The sequence below is a fragment of the Alosa alosa genome, chromosome 14 (genome assembly GCF_017589495.1).
Source record: "Alosa alosa isolate M-15738 ecotype Scorff River chromosome 14, AALO_Geno_1.1, whole genome shotgun sequence".
Taxonomy (NCBI): Eukaryota; Metazoa; Chordata; class Actinopteri; order Clupeiformes; family Clupeidae; genus Alosa; species Alosa alosa.
The window spans coordinates 17,373,120-17,389,998 of NC_063202.1; the positions used below are offsets into that span (position 1 = coordinate 17,373,120).

Genomic DNA, 16,879 nt, shown 5'->3' on the forward strand with positions numbered 1-16,879 from the left:
ATGCTGATAGTGTAATCCCCGTTTAAACCTGGTCTAAGCGCAAGCCCCCACAGCTGCATTCCTCCTCCATCAGCGGCACTCGTAAACACATTAATCTGAGAACGCAGCACGCTCCCCACTTCTAAATGGGTACATCTGACATAAGAGGGGTCAGAGGTCACCCAGGGAGTGTAGAGGAGGAGACAGGAGGAGAGAACACATTGCCAGTAAATTCCTGGCAGAAACCACTTCTGGGAAAGTGCAAAAGGACAAAAACCAGCCGGGAAAAAAAGACGCACAGCAATTTTTTTTAAAATATGTAATTCTGTGTGAGACAAGAGCCAAAGCAAGTAGTGAAAAACAATCTTTCCCCCCAAAGCATTTAGCATTTCTTCTTTCTTTCGAAAAAACATCAGAGTTTTTAGTCGGCGCCCCGAAAAATTACACGCGCCTTGCATCATGATATTGATTTGGTGTTTGTTTTGTTGGTGTGGGATGGGAGTTGCATGCTGGGCACTCCTGAGGGCGAGGGAGGGGCGAGAAAGGAGGGGGCTCTCTGTGTCCTCTCAGGGGGAATGTGTGGATCTGCCCCAGATAGTAGGACACACTGTGTGGTGCGTTTCCGTTGCTAAAGGCAAACAGCTAAGCTATCTGGGGCAGATGAATGTGCAACGTTTGCACTCGCTCACCTGTATCTCTTTCTCATGTTGGACAGACGGTTCAGAGAGATGTGATCCAAAGGAGCGCTGCCACACCTGCAAACACAGTAACATCAAGGTCAGTCATATCACAGTGTATGTGCCTGTGTGTGTGTGTGTGTGTGTATATAAATGTGAGAGAGAGAGAGTGTTAGTGTGTGCTTGCAAGGGTTGCGTGAGACAATATGCATTAGGGGTGTAAAGGTACAGGTATTCGTACCGTACAGTTTAGGTCTCTATGGATTATTATAATTTTCCTAGCATTTGATAAATAACTGATTCATCAGGTCGAGATCAGGTCAACATTTCAAGTCCAAGAACAGTTCCCATTTTTTGGTCATGAACCCAGGGTGATACCATTTCATTTAAGTGATGACATTCCATCCATTTCCCAGATTTTTTCTGGAAAATGGATGGATTGTCATGGAATAGATGGACTTTTCTATCTATTCGGGTCTTAACCCACTGCCACAACAGTGCTGCATGCAGGCAATAGCTGAGGATCTGAGGAGATGTTAGAATGTTAAATGGGGAACTATGCAGTTTGTTTGGCTTAATTTACCATAACTTAACAGCTTCAGAGTCATTGGAATGGTTATACGAGTTTTTCTGGGGTGAATGGTGGCCGTCTTGCTTCCCCCTAGCGTCTGTAAGCCGTAAAAAACAGCCTTGCAACTTTAGGTCGGCGAGCCACCGGACTGAGTGTCCGCAGCCTCGTGATGTAACAAATTGCTTTACTGCACTACTACACACACATACATGCCAGGAAGCGGCTAAAACAAGGTAGTGATGGAGTTTCTCAGACATTCGTCATGGCAGAGTCAGCTAAAAGAAGCAGAGAGTGAGTAAACCGCTGCTGGAGGAACGGGGAAGAGGAAACGGCAGACTGACCAATTGAGGAGTGTTATAAAATATATACTCTAAAGCTGTAGGGAGAAAACAGCAAAGGCATTGCCAAAACTGCATAGTTTCCCTTTCAGATCATAAAAAGAAAAATAATACTCAAGTACTCAAATACTCAAAACAATTCAAGTGTGTGTGTGTGTGTGTGTGTGTGTGTGTGTAAATGTGACACATGAGTGTGTTTGTGTGTGCTTACAACTGTTGCGTGAGACAGCATGCATGAGTGTGTTTTTCCAAGAGTGTGAGGATGAACATGAGAGCTTCCCTCTTCCATCATCGTTGTTGCCTCAAAAAGCATGAATAATAACTGGGACAGCAAACTTCCTCCCCCGATGCACTCCATCCAAAAGGTTGTTCACCGCTCACAAATGCAAGGCATGCGTGTTCACAGTGCACATGAGGAAAAAACAACCGCCAAATGTGCTCCTGGACGTGGAGCCAAGGCGGCCGAGATTGCTAGGTTAAGCATTACATAAGCGCATTTGAGGGGTGAAGGACGACGATGTTGATGATTATGTTGTTTTTGAGGATTCCATTTGGCTATGGCGCACGCTCCCCATGGAGATGCTGGGCGCTGAGCTATTCTCTCCTCCCCATGTGGCCTTCATTTCAGTGTGCTCCAAAATAGCAGACTTCAATCACCAGCGAGCATTCTTGGATTCAAGCAAGGAGCAAGGATTTTTTTTTTTTTTTTCGCAGCAACAATTATCATCTGCACCGCGCACTGCTGGGTGACAGATGGACACAAAAAACGCGGATCGCACTCAGGTCCGGGGTTATTGGATGCGGTCATGAACGCCAGCTCAGGAAATTCATGTCATTCCATTTGGTTAAGAAATGGCCTGCTTTGAAACGCTGTCTCCCAAAAGGGACCTCAAGTTTTAGATAAAAACCTAAGAACCCCCCTTTTTTTCCAGACCACAGGAGAATTTGACAAGCTGATTTCTGGAAAACTTGAAAGACTCGAGCAGATGTGCTTGGTGGGTCGATTCTGCAGAACTGAATGAACCGAGTGAACACAACTACTGAGAACATAAACATGATGATAGAGAAGACTCAGAGACAGAGACACCGAATTAATGAGTGGTGTGTGTGTGTGTGTGTGTGTGAGAGAGTGTGAGTGAGTGTGAGAGTGAGTGAGTGTGAGAGTGAGAGAGAGAAACTGAATGAACTGGAGTGAACACAACTACTGAGAACATTAACATGATGATGGAGAAGCTGATGCATTTTGTTTGAGCCTTTAAACATTTCTACACTACCTACCATTTTTAGGTGAACTACAAATATATTTTAAATTAAACATACTTTACATCCCTAAAATACCTTTTCATTGGGTTTGTCAATTTACAGTGAAGGGCACAATGCTATGCTGAGGTATTGAAGGGGCTTTCTTCAGAGGGAATTAATGTTGGCCAACTGGTCAACTGGTCAACAACAAGCTGCCAACGCACTGCAAAGGAGTGTGAAGATGGGTCATTTCTTATACTACTTCAATAGTCCAACAGTATGATCAGAAACCTCTCTATCTGCGCCTCTTTCTTTCAACAAAATGTTGACCCGAGCATTGACACAGATAATAATTGGATTCCCACCAAATGCATAAAGGCAGCAGAGCTCTGGCCCACAGCGCCTGGGTTTAGAAATGCTGAAAATTTCACAAAAACATCCGTTCCAACAGGAGGAGAAGTCTCTGTTGTGGTCTTTAGTGGGGAGCGGGCGGCGGACATCTTTACCTCATTCTGCAGATGAAGGAGCGTCTGGAGCCCATACACATCCTCATGGAGGACTGCTGGCCTTCCTTCTTCACCGTGCCTGTCTTCAGGTCCAGGATACGGCCTGCAAGAGAACCCAGAGTCAGACAGTGTCCAATAACACACATGCACAGAGCTGTACACCAAATGCACAGACATGCAGCAGCATATTAGATGCACACAAATGAAGCTATGCCCTATTGAGACCACCAAGGTTTGCAATATAACACACATGTACTGCCCTCAAAAGAAGAACCTCCTCCTACTCAAAAGCAATTCTAATAGCCACAGGTGTAGAGTTTATTAAAAGCTGTGAGTCAGTGAGTGCAGAGAACTGTGTAGTGAGCTGGCTTTTGAGAGAGAGGCAGGAGAGGCACGAGGCTGTGTTAGTGTTTTTGTTTCCGAGGATCCTGCATCCGATCTCCTCCACTCTGTGGCAGCAGGGAAGGCCTCCGCTTGCCAATTTGGGAAGCATGCAGTGTTTTTGTGTGCTTGATGGCAGCGAAATGCGGTGTGGCAGGCGGTGGGGTGGGTGGTGAAGGGGGCTCGTGTTTGTTCCTGCCGGTGAGCAGCAGCAGGAGAGTGGCAGCCCTGTGCTGGGGCCCACTGGACAGAGAGAGCCACTGACCCAACACACACACACCCCCTACACACACAGCTCTGCCACTCTGGAGAGAGGGCCACTGGGGCAGGGGATAAGGGAGGGAGAGGGGCGGTTTCCTACACTGACCCAACACACACACACACACACACCCTACACACACACACACACAACCTACACACACACACAACCTACACACACACACACACACACACACACACACACCCACACACACAGCTCTGCCACTCTGGAGAGAGGGCCACTGGGGCAGGGGATAAGGGAGGGAGAGGGGCGGTTTCCTACACTGACCCAACACACACACACACACAAACACAACACACACACACACACACACACACACACACACACACCCCTACACACACAACCTACACACACACACACCTCTGCCACTCGTGCGCCGTAAAGCATTAAAGGTGGGACTGTTCAGGGAAGAATGAGGACTTGTGGTGACCTGGCTTGCTAGGTAGGTACGAAAGGAAATCCTGTCAGCTAAATGCTAATGTGGCACAAGAGCAGTGGACAGCTGTTGACCGACGAAGAGAAACCGCTGCCTTGATGTTGCCAATTAACTTCCCAAGGCAGACCAAAATTCATATATAGACATCATGCATTAAATACCATACCTATATTATTACAAATAAATATAGATATCTTCCAAAATACTATTAAATTTCCACTCCATAAAATACATTATCAAAGCACATTATTTAGATACCAATGCATCAGTATTTACTGCATTTGCTGAAAGCGTTCATTCAAGTAAATTGAAATGGCAGTATGGGGAAATGTTAATGAACTTAATGACACTCATGCTTGATCAGTACAGCTCCATGTGAATTTATGGGACTTCAGTTGCTCTCTGATCACCTCCTGCTTCGCTCCCATCATCATGTTACCATGGACAATCAGACACCAAAGAGGGAGCCTGACAAGAGGCTTTTCACAAACTGAGCAGATGTTTTACTGTAATTGAATTAGATCCCAAAATTAAACTGTTTTTCCTCTCTTCGTCACTTTAATGGGAAAAATGGAACAAATAGCCCAGGCGCAGGGAAAATGTTCCATCACAAAAATCGCCCTGACAATGACCGCTTCTGCGATTCTGCGATTCCTCGCTCTGGACTCAGGGTGCTTGAGGACGGAGGACGGCATGATCTAAGCTCATAGCCATTTCCATAAACAAATTATCGACGGCACCACTTAGAACAAAAAATGTGAAGAAACCTATTCCTTTGCACAAGACACACAACTCATAACAGCTGTTGAAATCCCCAGGAGTGGATCTCTGTCTCATACTGGTCCCTGTTCTCGCGTACAGATGCAAAATATGCATGATTCATTAAAAAAGCTCTGTAAATAAGAAGGCAAATTTAAGACCAATGTGAAAGCGGAGGACAGCGGAAAACCTATGGGCTGAGTCTGGCCGCGATCTCTTGATTCTCAAAACAAAATAGGCCATTTCAAACCATCTCAAATAACGCTTAAGTTCATAAGAATGTAATTAGTGTCTCAATGCACAAAAGATGCCCCACGTCACAACGTGTCAAAAACGGCTTTAGCCGAGCAAGACCACAGATGACTGACACCCAGTATGGCATGAGCCTTCCCTATGCTTGAGAGAGGCATGGAGACGAGATTAATTATCCCTGTTTATCAGGGAGGGCTTGATGAAAACCAGAGAGCGGAGGAATTTGAGGGGTCAGCACAAGGGATGCTGAAGCACAGAGAGAATAATGTAGCAAGCTGAGTGAGATTTAAGCTGATTTCTGGGACTATGTGAATGTGACGTAAACAAAAACCGCTAGCCTTGTCAGCGTCATTACAGCATGCTATTTTTCTTCCACCACAGGAATGAACATATTACATTACATTACATTAGGCTGACACATTTTTAGCCAAAGCGACTAACAACATGGTAAACAGTTTAAGTTTTAGAGCAATTCTCAACAATTTTAGGACAACAAACAAAAACATTAGAGTACAGTAAGAATAAGTGCATCAGTGAGTGCTGTTTTTAACAGTTACTTGTCAGTTTAAGACGGCTGGTGAGTGCTAGGATCAGTAAGACTTGTTGTAAGTGTTGCTATGAGAGGAGATGTTCTCTAAAGAGCTGGGTCTTCAGGAGTTTTTTGAAAATGGAGAAGGATGTCCCTGCCCTTGTAGGAACTGGCAGTGTGTTCCACCAAAGAGGAACAACAGATGAGAAAAAGTTTGGATTGGCTTGAGCGCACGGTGGTAGAGCTAGGCGTCGTTCGTCTGAGGGCCAGCGGTCTGGAGGTAGCGTATGTCTGTATGAGGGCATTCAAGCAGGTGGGAGCAGAACCGAGACTACTTTGTAGGCAAGCGTTAGAGCCTTGAATTTGATGCGGGCCGCCATAGGTAGCCAGTGTAGCTGGATGAGCAGCGGGTAACATGTGCCCTTTTGGGTTGGTTGTAGACCAGTGGCGCCGCGGCGTTCTGGATCATCTGAAGTGGTTTCACAGCGCAGGCTGGGAGACCTGTCAGGAGGGCATTGCAGTAGTCGAGTTGTGAGATGACTATTGCCTGACTATTGCGTGGGCTTGAACATATGAAACTGACATCGGGAAAATACTCTCTGCTTTTGATTTGTTTGATGAGATCACGAAGAAAGATCCCTGTTTAGCTAACAAACAGCTCTCAGGACTCCTGACGTGGCTTCTGGTAATCACCGTCATCAGAGAGGCGTTCGGCCATATTCCATTGTTTAATTTCCGGATGAGTAAGGTTTTGTTTCGGCTTAGCCGCCCACCGGTTATTTCGCAGAGCATCGGTGTTATTGTAAGGGCTCTTTTGCGTGGGCTTGAACATCTTTCGACCCACCGGCCCTTTTTGCCTGGGCCGTTCCCGCCGCTGCTCTCGGCAGGTGTGCCCGTTTGCTTTGGAGCGCGTTCCTCGCTGACCCCCGAGAAGATGCGGCGGGGTGCAGAGGCTGGACAAACAGCCCTATCTGCCACTTCATCTCCCCGCACCACTGGTGATGCAGCCTCGACCGCCCCTCTATCAGAGCCCTGTGTGTGTGTGTGTGTGTGTGTGGCGGTTGGCAAGAGGTGCGTTTATCTGCAGGAAAACAAGAGGAAATGAGGAACGCTCCCAGGGATGGCCCACCAGCTTGACTCCTTCAGGAGGACGTCCAAGCAAAATGAACATGCTGGAGAAAAAGAGATGGACCCAGCACGACGTCCGAGAAGTGTCCGTGATCAAGCACACACAGCATCTGGAGTTTCACATGATGGCGGTACAGTGAAATACGACATTTCTTTGTTGGGGGGGGCTCAAACTCAAACAACTCTTGTTGTACGTGTGTGTATGTGTATGTATGTGTATATATATATATATATATATATATATATATATATATTTCAGTTAATACAAAACAACAAAACCACCTAACACAGACCCAAGTGTAAACAAGCAACCACCGCCACAAAACGATTTGTATGCCACCAACTTTAAAATTGCTTGCTGTTCAGAGGAAATTAAAAGGCTTCTGAAAAGTAATTCACTAATTAACTCAAATTAATGCGCCTAGTATGCAATCAAGGGACTTATAGAGTGAAGACTGATCCTTTTCATGTGAACGGTGACTGGGACTGGTTTGAAATCCCGTCATCTTTTGATGGATGGCATAACAAGTGACAGAGGAGGCAAAAACTCAATTTTTCAACCAGGAGAGACTTGGTGTCAGCCGTTCAAGACCAGTGATTACTTCTCATCAATTACACATGCCAGTCACACCGGCAGAGTCCCCCCTGCCACAGGCGTACTAGACGAACGAGCCAGGGCTGCCTGCATTTATATGGGGTTATCAAAACCTCATCAGAATGCTTCAACATTTTTGCCTGGACATTAGTCAAGGACAACATTAATTTAGAGACAGGAGGGCGACAAACAAAAATACCACCCACCCACACACACACACACACACACACACACAGACGAGACCGTTTTCAATTTCGAGATTGGCAGTAAACATTCCAGTTGGCTCATCAGAAGTAATCTGAAACATTCTAATTCTCCCCTGGACGTGTACTGCATCTCTGTCCGAGTGCAAGCAGAGAGCACTGTGCGCGCGTGAACCACACAGACTTGTCACTTCACCACTGGAGGAACATCAAGCTCGACAGAAATAAGATTATAGTCCCGAGTCATACACACATTAGGTCACACCTGTTAAAAAGCATTAACGGTGATGTCTGATTCACACAATATGTCAACACAGGCACTGCGAGAACATTACCAAGAGCTGCTTTAACACTGATAAGGGCAACCACAAGAAAGCCATAACAGGCCTGGCAAGTTTACTGCTAGGGGATAATACGGTATGACAGAGCTCTGGCATACACATGGCAGACCTTTAAGGGATCTTTGGGGGTAGCACAAGGGTCTACAAAGTAGCCGTGCTGAAAACAGGAAAACAAAGCAGCAGCCGTTCCAAACCACGTTAGTTCCAGCCAATCTCCTAATTAAATTTTTGACCGGGGTGCCCGCTCGATGGCCTTGACTTCAGACAATGAGAGCGGAAGTGTCTGTGCCATCTGCAATGATCAAGACGAATGAGCAGGGGATTATATGTTCTGCATTACATGATTTATCCCCTTAATCTCTTCCATTTCACACACAGCGCTGAAATTGCTTCCCATTTTCAGAAGTGTCTGTTAAAAGGCTCCTTCGGTCACTCTCGTTCCCCGAGCTCACAGCGCCCTCTAGTGTAGGGCTGTGGTCATCAACACCACCACCACCACCACCACCCCCTTGGTTTATGCTGCTTCGAGAGATCAGACAGCAATTTCTGCCGGGTAACAATATACCCCAGAACTAATCACAGCAATATCAAGCATTAAGACTGTGGCGAGAAGGGAATCTTGCAAAACAATAGTGGCCTGAGATGGGTTCACCAATCACAAGAGCAATACCGGTAAGTGTAGTGATCCAGCAGAGAGAGAGATGGAGAGGACATGCGAGGACAAATTGCCCAGTGTCAGGTCAGTCTGCTCCTTGTTGTCGACATTCCTAGCGTCTGGGGCTCCGGAGAGGGAAAGCAGGCGGCGGGCGCTCTTACCAGTCATGGAGTTCTCCGAAGTGCTGAGCTGCTCCCTGAGCTTGTCCACGTCATCGGGGTGGACCTGCTCGTAGAGCGTGCTGCCCAGCCATTCGGACTGGGGATGGTTCAGCACGGGCGTCACCGAATCCGACACGTAGATCACCCGCCCCGTCTCGGCCGCCACTACAAACAGGAAACCGTCAGCTGCCTCCAGGATCAGGTGCTTCAGCTCCTGCAGAGTGCAGAATGACACAGACAGACGACTGAGGACGGACCTCTAGGATACAATCATACCCGAATGTTCTATTTCCATTTATATTTTTTGGTTGTTTATTTATTTATTTATCCATTTATGAGGACACCACAGAGCAATAGACAGTTCTGTAAATGTGCCAGTGTTGTAGCTCATATCACAAGGGTAAGCCCCTGAGTGACACAGGTAAGTGTTCTCTGGACTAGACACTGCCAAACTGATGCATACACAGACAAACAAGCAAGCAAGCGCATGTGAACGCGCACACAGACACATGTGTTCGGACCTACAGTATTTTTAAATTATTGCCACATCACATAGGGCAAGTGCGGATTTAGATTTAGGATCTAAGGATTAGATGACATGGTTCTGTTTTATTCCATGCAAGTTAAAAGCCTCTGGGGTTTGGCGTCTGCATTCATATACCCTCAGACGAAGCAATTTAGCAGCTGATCACACGCTCACCTTTATCTATTCATAATAAATAGACATCAGAATTTGCAAATGGTAAAATAAGTACACTCATGCGGCAGAGTGTCAGGTGTAGTCGCGACTCATCATCTCCACTCTACCCTCTCCTTTTTCTACTCATAATAAACAGACATTAGAATTGCAAATGGTAAAATAAGTACACTTGTATGGCACAGTGTCAGGCAAAGCTGTGACCATCCACTCTACCAAAGACAAATTTCCACATTTGTGGACAATAATAATAATAATAATAATAGTAATAACATCATCATCATCATCATTACCTGTTCGGTGAGGAAGGAGGGCTTGTAGGCTCCGTCGGTGGAGGTGTTCCCGGTGCCCCTCATGGACTTCATGTGCGACACGGCCATGCGCAGGATGGTCAGCTTGTCGGGCTTGCGAGCCAGGGCGCTGCAGGTGGGCACCATGTCTGACAGCTCTGTGATGTACTGGGTCATCTTGTTGCGTCTGCGGCGCTCGATCTCACTGTGGTTTTCCCTGCACGAAGGAAAAAGGGCAGGTGCAGGCTATTACTGCCGTGCTGTTCTGTGTATGCAAACGTAGGCTGCTGTATATACTCACTGGGACACCTACACCTACCCCTCATCTGGAATCTGAGTTTCTTAAACTTTTACGACTAAGTCACTAAAATAATTTATGGAGTAATAAACTCTGACAATAAACTAAATATTATTGCTTTTGAGAAGAGGGGGTATTGTCTTGCGTCTGTGGTATTGTGTGCAATTCTCTGAGGATATAAACACAGAAATATAAGTACATTCATTACATTTGTCAATATACATTGGACTGGGGGACACAAACAGACCATTCACAAAACATGCACGACTTGCTCAGAAGATGAGAAATAGAACGGTGCCGCAAGCAGTCCTCTCGCTCAATTCTTTTTCACAAAGAGGATTGGAAATCTTGAGTCACCCTGACCATTACAGCGCTACAATTTTTAAAGAGCATAAGAACAGTGGACGACAGAAGAGAGACAGAAAAGCCCTTTTCATGTCGATAATGCTCCTTCCCCACTCTTGAACAGTTCAAAGCACCTTTTAATTTCTATGCTTCAGTGGGAGGTAATGAATTCCTTTTTTTTGTATTCTCAGGGCCTATGAGTTGAATGGTTAGCATGAGGACAAGAGAGAAATATGGCCTGGCTGCTGAAACATTCCTGAGACCTGCCGGCTGATGCAGGGCTCTGACAGTGTCCTAAGGCACCTAGTGCCTCAACACTAGCCGTCCTCTGCCTCCATCACAAGATAGCCCTACCTGGCATATCTCTCTTTATCAGCAGGGATCTGATCATCATCATACCTGAAAACAAAAGGGAGAGCGTATTAGACACATGATTTATTCCTCACAGATATTTCAGCTTTTTTTTTTTTTATTACATCCTTGCCATCTGTATGGAACACAATATTTATGAGTCTATGTCAGCTAGCTGGTAAAAGCGTTTGATGTGTAGAAATGAACACAAAATGCATTTTTGGAGTTTTTTTCGTACTCGTCACAAGTAAATGACTCAACTAAGGATGAATGATCGAACATGAGATATTAACATGCTATGGAAAAATGTGTCTGCATCCACCTCTAAATTGCTTGATGCATAAGCTGCTTGTTGTGGGCAAAGTAACAGTATCAGTTTGTTTCATTCTTTCAGTGACTAGGCTTATATGTGTGCAAGCCAAGCTGCCCCTCACAACCTGGCACTAGCTTTTGGCAGGAGGGGGATCCACAGGTTACCATGGAGACCTAAAAGGGCAGGCAGACTAGAACATCTGTGGTTGGTCAAAACCATTGTAAGACTTCAGGCACTGCTTTGCCAGAGAGGGTAATACACTGTGATCCATAATTCTTGCAGGTCACGAAATCGTGTCCAGATCAATATACATCAGTGTTTATCAGTAAGGTTTCACCCTGCAGGGGGGCAGGGAAAAAAGTGAGGTGTGCTTCTTCGTTTCTCCAACAGAGGGCACTGTCTTCACTTCACTGTTGTGCCTCAAGTTAACAGAAACAGACTTTGCTGGCAGGGGATTAAAAGGGATGCGAGTCCTTCAAAGAGAACATGAATTAAAAAAACGGAAACATCATGCTAAAGAGAAAACAAAATATGATGAATGTTTGAGATGGCACAGCACCAAGCAGATGTCAAGTTGAAGGACAGAATGCAGCAAATAATGACTGAAAAATCTCAGAAATCTCAGACAAATGTTGAGATGGCATAATGGATGTCATCAGCTGATATATCCATGAAATATACAGATGCTGGAATGCTTCTATATGTCTAATGTACATGGACAGAAAAGTACTAATCCCTAATCCTAATTACTAATCCCTTACAAACACCACATCACAGTGCTAACACGTCTGCAGCATACAGTCATCTTGTGGAAGAAATCCACATGCATGAAGACCCTTTCCTCACCTTGAGAATTTGCTGGGCCCTTCCCCGTCCTCATCGTCAAAGTCCATTCTGTGGAGCAATTATGATAAAGCAAAGCACATTTACCTCCATGGTCAATACCCCACTCCTCTCACAGACTATTATGATAAAGCAAAGCACTTTACCTCCACGTTCCACACCCCGCTCCTCTCACACAAGTATTTTATTATATTATAGCATTATATTATAGCATTATATAATTTTATTTAAATAATAAAAACAATAACAGCAGAGCTGCTGTTTATAATATGAGCTGAGAGTAGAGATACGAAAACACCAGGTAGCAATGATCTAAGAGGCCATAAACATAAACAGCAATCAATACTGTGTACAGACTCCACCTTGTTTATGCTCAATATTTCCTGTATAGACAACAAGAAAATGTATTCCTGTGCAGCAGAATGGAGGCAGCTTAGTTAGCTGGCAAGAAAAGGCATTTAGTATGTTGAACTATCAGTGTCATTCCAGGCAAGGGTTTACCATGCTGCCCCATACAGTGGATTTAACCAGGAAGCCAATATGGATAAAAATCCAGTCACCAAACACCAGGGATGGGAAAACAAAATCCACCCAGCAAAGCTGCCAAATGCTTTTTCACTTAAATGCCTTTGGGTGATGAGGACTTGCTTTGTATTCCTAAATATCAGCCTCCACAGGAAGAGAGTGAGTTGGGTTAACTAAACTAGACTTCTGGGAGGACGGAGAGACATGTGTGCTTTTTCAATGAATAATATGTATTATTTATGAACTCAATAATATCAATTTACATAAAATAAACACTGTCTGGCTTTTCATTTTGCATTTTTTTTAATTGCACTGTAGGGAAAACCATTTTAATTTAGAATACTTTTTGTAATATGCATGAATACTTAGTGTATTGTGTGTGTGTGTGTGTGTGTGTGTGTGTGTGTGTGTGTGTGTGTGTGTGTGAAAATTGCAAAATTTTCTGTTCATTCCAAATATAGCTGAAATTATTTCATCTGGCTCTGAATCAGGGTGTGCCCCGACACAAGATTACTGGCTTAGCTGGGCAACTACACCAAAGGGAACTTTCTTCTCCCAACATATTGATTAAATCCTCCCTGCTCCTATAATATTTCTCATACAGACATACAACAGATGTATTCGTAGAATTAAAATGCTATGCCAGAGGACTGGGTTGAGCTTGGCGTCCAACAGATCCCTTCTGGCCCCTAAGCAGAGCCAGTTTCGCTGGAACTGGAAGTCCAGTTCTACTAAACGTGGCAAGTGATACTAGCCGCTCTTCCTTCTGCATAATCCTTAAGATCACTCAATCATGTCAATTTCCTGCATGACACAAATCTCTAATGCAATTTCTTGCCTCCTCTCATCAACATTCCCATTCTAAGGAGCCAGTTTGACTTAATCACTTCACATGTTCACCTGCCTTCTCTTATCACCACTAAGCTTTGATCATACAGAACCAGTTATAGGTAAAACAGTCGTTTATTGTGTAACAGAAAGCCAGACACAGACGACCCTTGGTGTGTGTCTACTTGAAAGGAATGTAGATTTTACTCATTTCCATTCCAGGAGATCATGACTGACCAAACTGACCACAGTTCCTCTCTCCTCGGAAGTAGAGAGGTCATTATTTATATAAAAAAAAGAAATCTCATTGGCTGCAGGCAGTCGAAAGGGCAAGGAGAGAGAGACGTATGGTTTAACCAGCTGGCAGATAATGGCTTCTGGAATGATGAGCTCCATAGTGAAAGGTGTGGGTGTGAGAGAGCTGAATGTAGTAACCATCATTTCCATTCCTTGGGTTAGGAGCTCATTTATAAATGAACAGCGTGTCTGTGAATATCAGCCTCAATGGTGCAGCCAAAAAAGAGCAGCACAATTTGCTTTTATTGCAGCAGCCCTGATAATCCATAACCAATAACAAATTAGAAAAACAAATTCCATCAAAAAGAGTGTATGGTTTCTGCTGAAATGTTGCCACAAGCATGCATTAGGTTCTCTTGACTGTGGAAATAATTCTTAGAAAGAGAGATGCATTTGCCAATGTGTGCTACATACTGGCTAAGAATAAGAGGAAATACCATGTCTGTTTAGAAAGTCAAATAAGACTCAAACAAGGCTGAAATTGAATCTACTGGTTCTGCTGCCAAATGTTGTCAAACTCTGGAGTTTGGCAGAAAAGCTACCTCATTAAATTCTGACCAAAGTCAACAAAGCCTCTCATTCCAACACGCTCAAATTCAGAATATATATATATATAATCAAACTAATCCTTCCTTACACTGACACAACAGAAAGTGGCAAGTAAGATGGACTCCCATTATGACATCCCCATCCAATCTTCTGAGGTCTATGCCTTGAGTCACTTGATGCTGTACATGCTCTTAAAACACCCTCTCATTCCCCGTCCACCCGTCACCTGATGTGACCACAGGTCATTTTTTTTTCTCTATTTATCAGATGCTTTGTGGTCTGCAAGTGATATTCAGACTTGAAGTAAGTTCTGGCAACTTGTCTCTTATCTCTCCAGAGATCCTCCACTGATTCAATTGTTTCCATTCAACTATCATCAAGTAACACAGACTGATCTCAACCCAAAACACAGCCTGATGTCAAAACAACGTGACAGCACAAGCCTAAACAAAGGCAAGACATCCATCTATCTGTGTGCCTATTGTGTAAATACAAAAGGACTAAAGTAGAACCAGAAAACATAACATCAGCGAGTCCCACCCAGTGCTTGAGGCCCGATGGCTGGGCAGTCTCTCCACGGCAGCTGCCTTGGACCCAGCACAGTCTCCCTGAGCACAACTCAAACAGGCACAATCAGAGCGCTTGTTGAATCAGGTGCTGAAGTGTTTGGTTTGGGCCTCAGGAGAGCAGTTTGGTGGAGGTTGTGGTGGAAGACTGGGTTTGAAGCAGTATGAATATGTGTGTGTGTGTATTGTACTCACCCGCCCGATCTTCTCTTGCCTCCTCTGCCTGGCATGGACCCGGCCATTCTGACCTGGCCCACGCCCACCACTGCACCAGGCATCGCCACCGGCCCTGGGAGATCTGTGCCCATTTCTGCAGGCCACAAACAACAACAACAACGACAACACACACTGTCACATCCACAGTTCATCTAGTCAGCCTTGCCTCCCTCCCTCCCTCCCTCCAACATCTCTACATCCAGCCTGCCATGGATAGGCTAAACAAACCCACGTAGACCTCCTGTTGGAACCAGCTCCTGTGTTAATATTTGATCCCGTTACAGTATGCGATCTCTGTGATCATTCCCTGCCAAGACGAGTTCACCTTGTTTATGTATTTATGAAGAGCTGCCAGAGCCTCGTGCGGCCCTACAGATTTCAGCTGCACAGAATGTGGGTTACAGTAACACAAGTGCACGGAGGAAGTTAATGTGAGGGATGACTTTAGGGAGATGGACTGATCCATAGCTGCGCTAACTGATTAAAGCCTTTGAGGTCAAACTCATTAATCAGTGCATTGGGATTTGTTTTTGGGGTGGACAAGGCTTCTCCTTTTCAATCATCTCTGACAAGTCCAAGGTTGTTTCTTTTACTCTTCCAGCAGTCAGCACAGCATTCGCAGGCAGTCTTAATAACCCCAGGCAATTTACCATTCCATCAACTCCTAGAAAAGCCGTTTGGCCACCTGAGACTCCCACAGCAACAGCTCCAGTGGTGCACCACTTTAATGTCAGCGTGTTTGCAAAACATTGGAAACAAATCTATGTCATTTTGTATGCGGTATGATAAATGCCATTCCTTCGAGAGCATGCTGCAGGAACGCTTTCCCCAATTAGACCTGACCACAGAAAGATTTCCCAGAATACCTCCACGAACAGCACACAGGCTAGCTCTCGTACCACCTTGCTAACAGCATTTTCTGCACTTAGCTTACTTATGCTACCATGGGGGGAGAGGAAGCAAATAATGAGCTTCAGTGCACTACATGCTGCAATTTTCAATAGGACAACTACCATTTCTAGCAAACAGCATGAGATTTCTATGATCCGAACATCATCATAATTTACTACAACAAATAGGCTACTAGCCTTTGTGCAGTCTCGGCATTTGCTCCCTCGGCTGAATCCATAATGAGGGCTGAAAAGCAATTTATTTCGTATGCAAAGGAGGCAGGAGATTTCAACAAACTGATTAACAACTGGGATTCCAGTCATACAAGAGACGAGTATGAAACAATATTCAAACACTGTCTCCTTTAAGAGCACTTCTGCATGCAAATGCAGGAATCCAATAGCACTGGGTGTTCCATACGAGAATTTTGAATTTTGATGCTGAGCCCCTTTTTCTTCAAATGGGAACCTGTCTTGTCCACCATTCCAACCTCAAAACTCACAAAAAAATACAAATAAAAACACACATTGAAGTCTGCTCATCTCAAAATGTGTTGGTCACAAAGCACCTGACTGCCTGTTTTTGTCTCTTATCTTTCTCTCTATACTCCTGCAAAATTAGCCGAGCTACTGTAGTATGGCTTTGTGGTGTGTGTGTGTGTGTGTGTGTGTATAATGTAATGTGATGTGATGGGTGAAGGCTGAAACTGTTCCCAAAGTCTCGGTGGCTGTCTCCACTCTCCCTGCCTGCATACCTTGGCACCCTGAACGACCAATACTCACTCTTGGATTAAATAAGAGACCTGTCCTTATCATATCTTTTTGTGATGCAATCTGA

At 44.8% G+C, this 16,879-nt stretch overlaps 1 protein-coding gene across 2 annotated transcripts in view; it reads right to left on the reverse strand.

Moving 5' to 3' along the window:
- Positions 1-15,245, reverse strand: part of arnt2 (aryl-hydrocarbon receptor nuclear translocator 2) — a gene marked incomplete at its 5' end in the record, with an annotated part of 36,011 nt that extends 20,766 nt beyond the window's left edge. Inside the window, 7 exon segments of one of the 2 annotated variants that reach the window (XM_048262727.1) lie at positions 669-734; positions 3,314-3,416; positions 9,034-9,247; positions 10,024-10,237; positions 11,018-11,062; positions 12,174-12,221; positions 15,131-15,245. In XM_048262727.1, the coding sequence (XP_048118684.1) occupies positions 669-734; positions 3,314-3,416; positions 9,034-9,247; positions 10,024-10,237; positions 11,018-11,062; positions 12,174-12,221; positions 15,131-15,245 (805 nt within the window). 2 annotated transcript variants of the gene reach the window in all.
- Between the last annotated feature and the right edge of the window lie 1,634 nt (positions 15,246-16,879).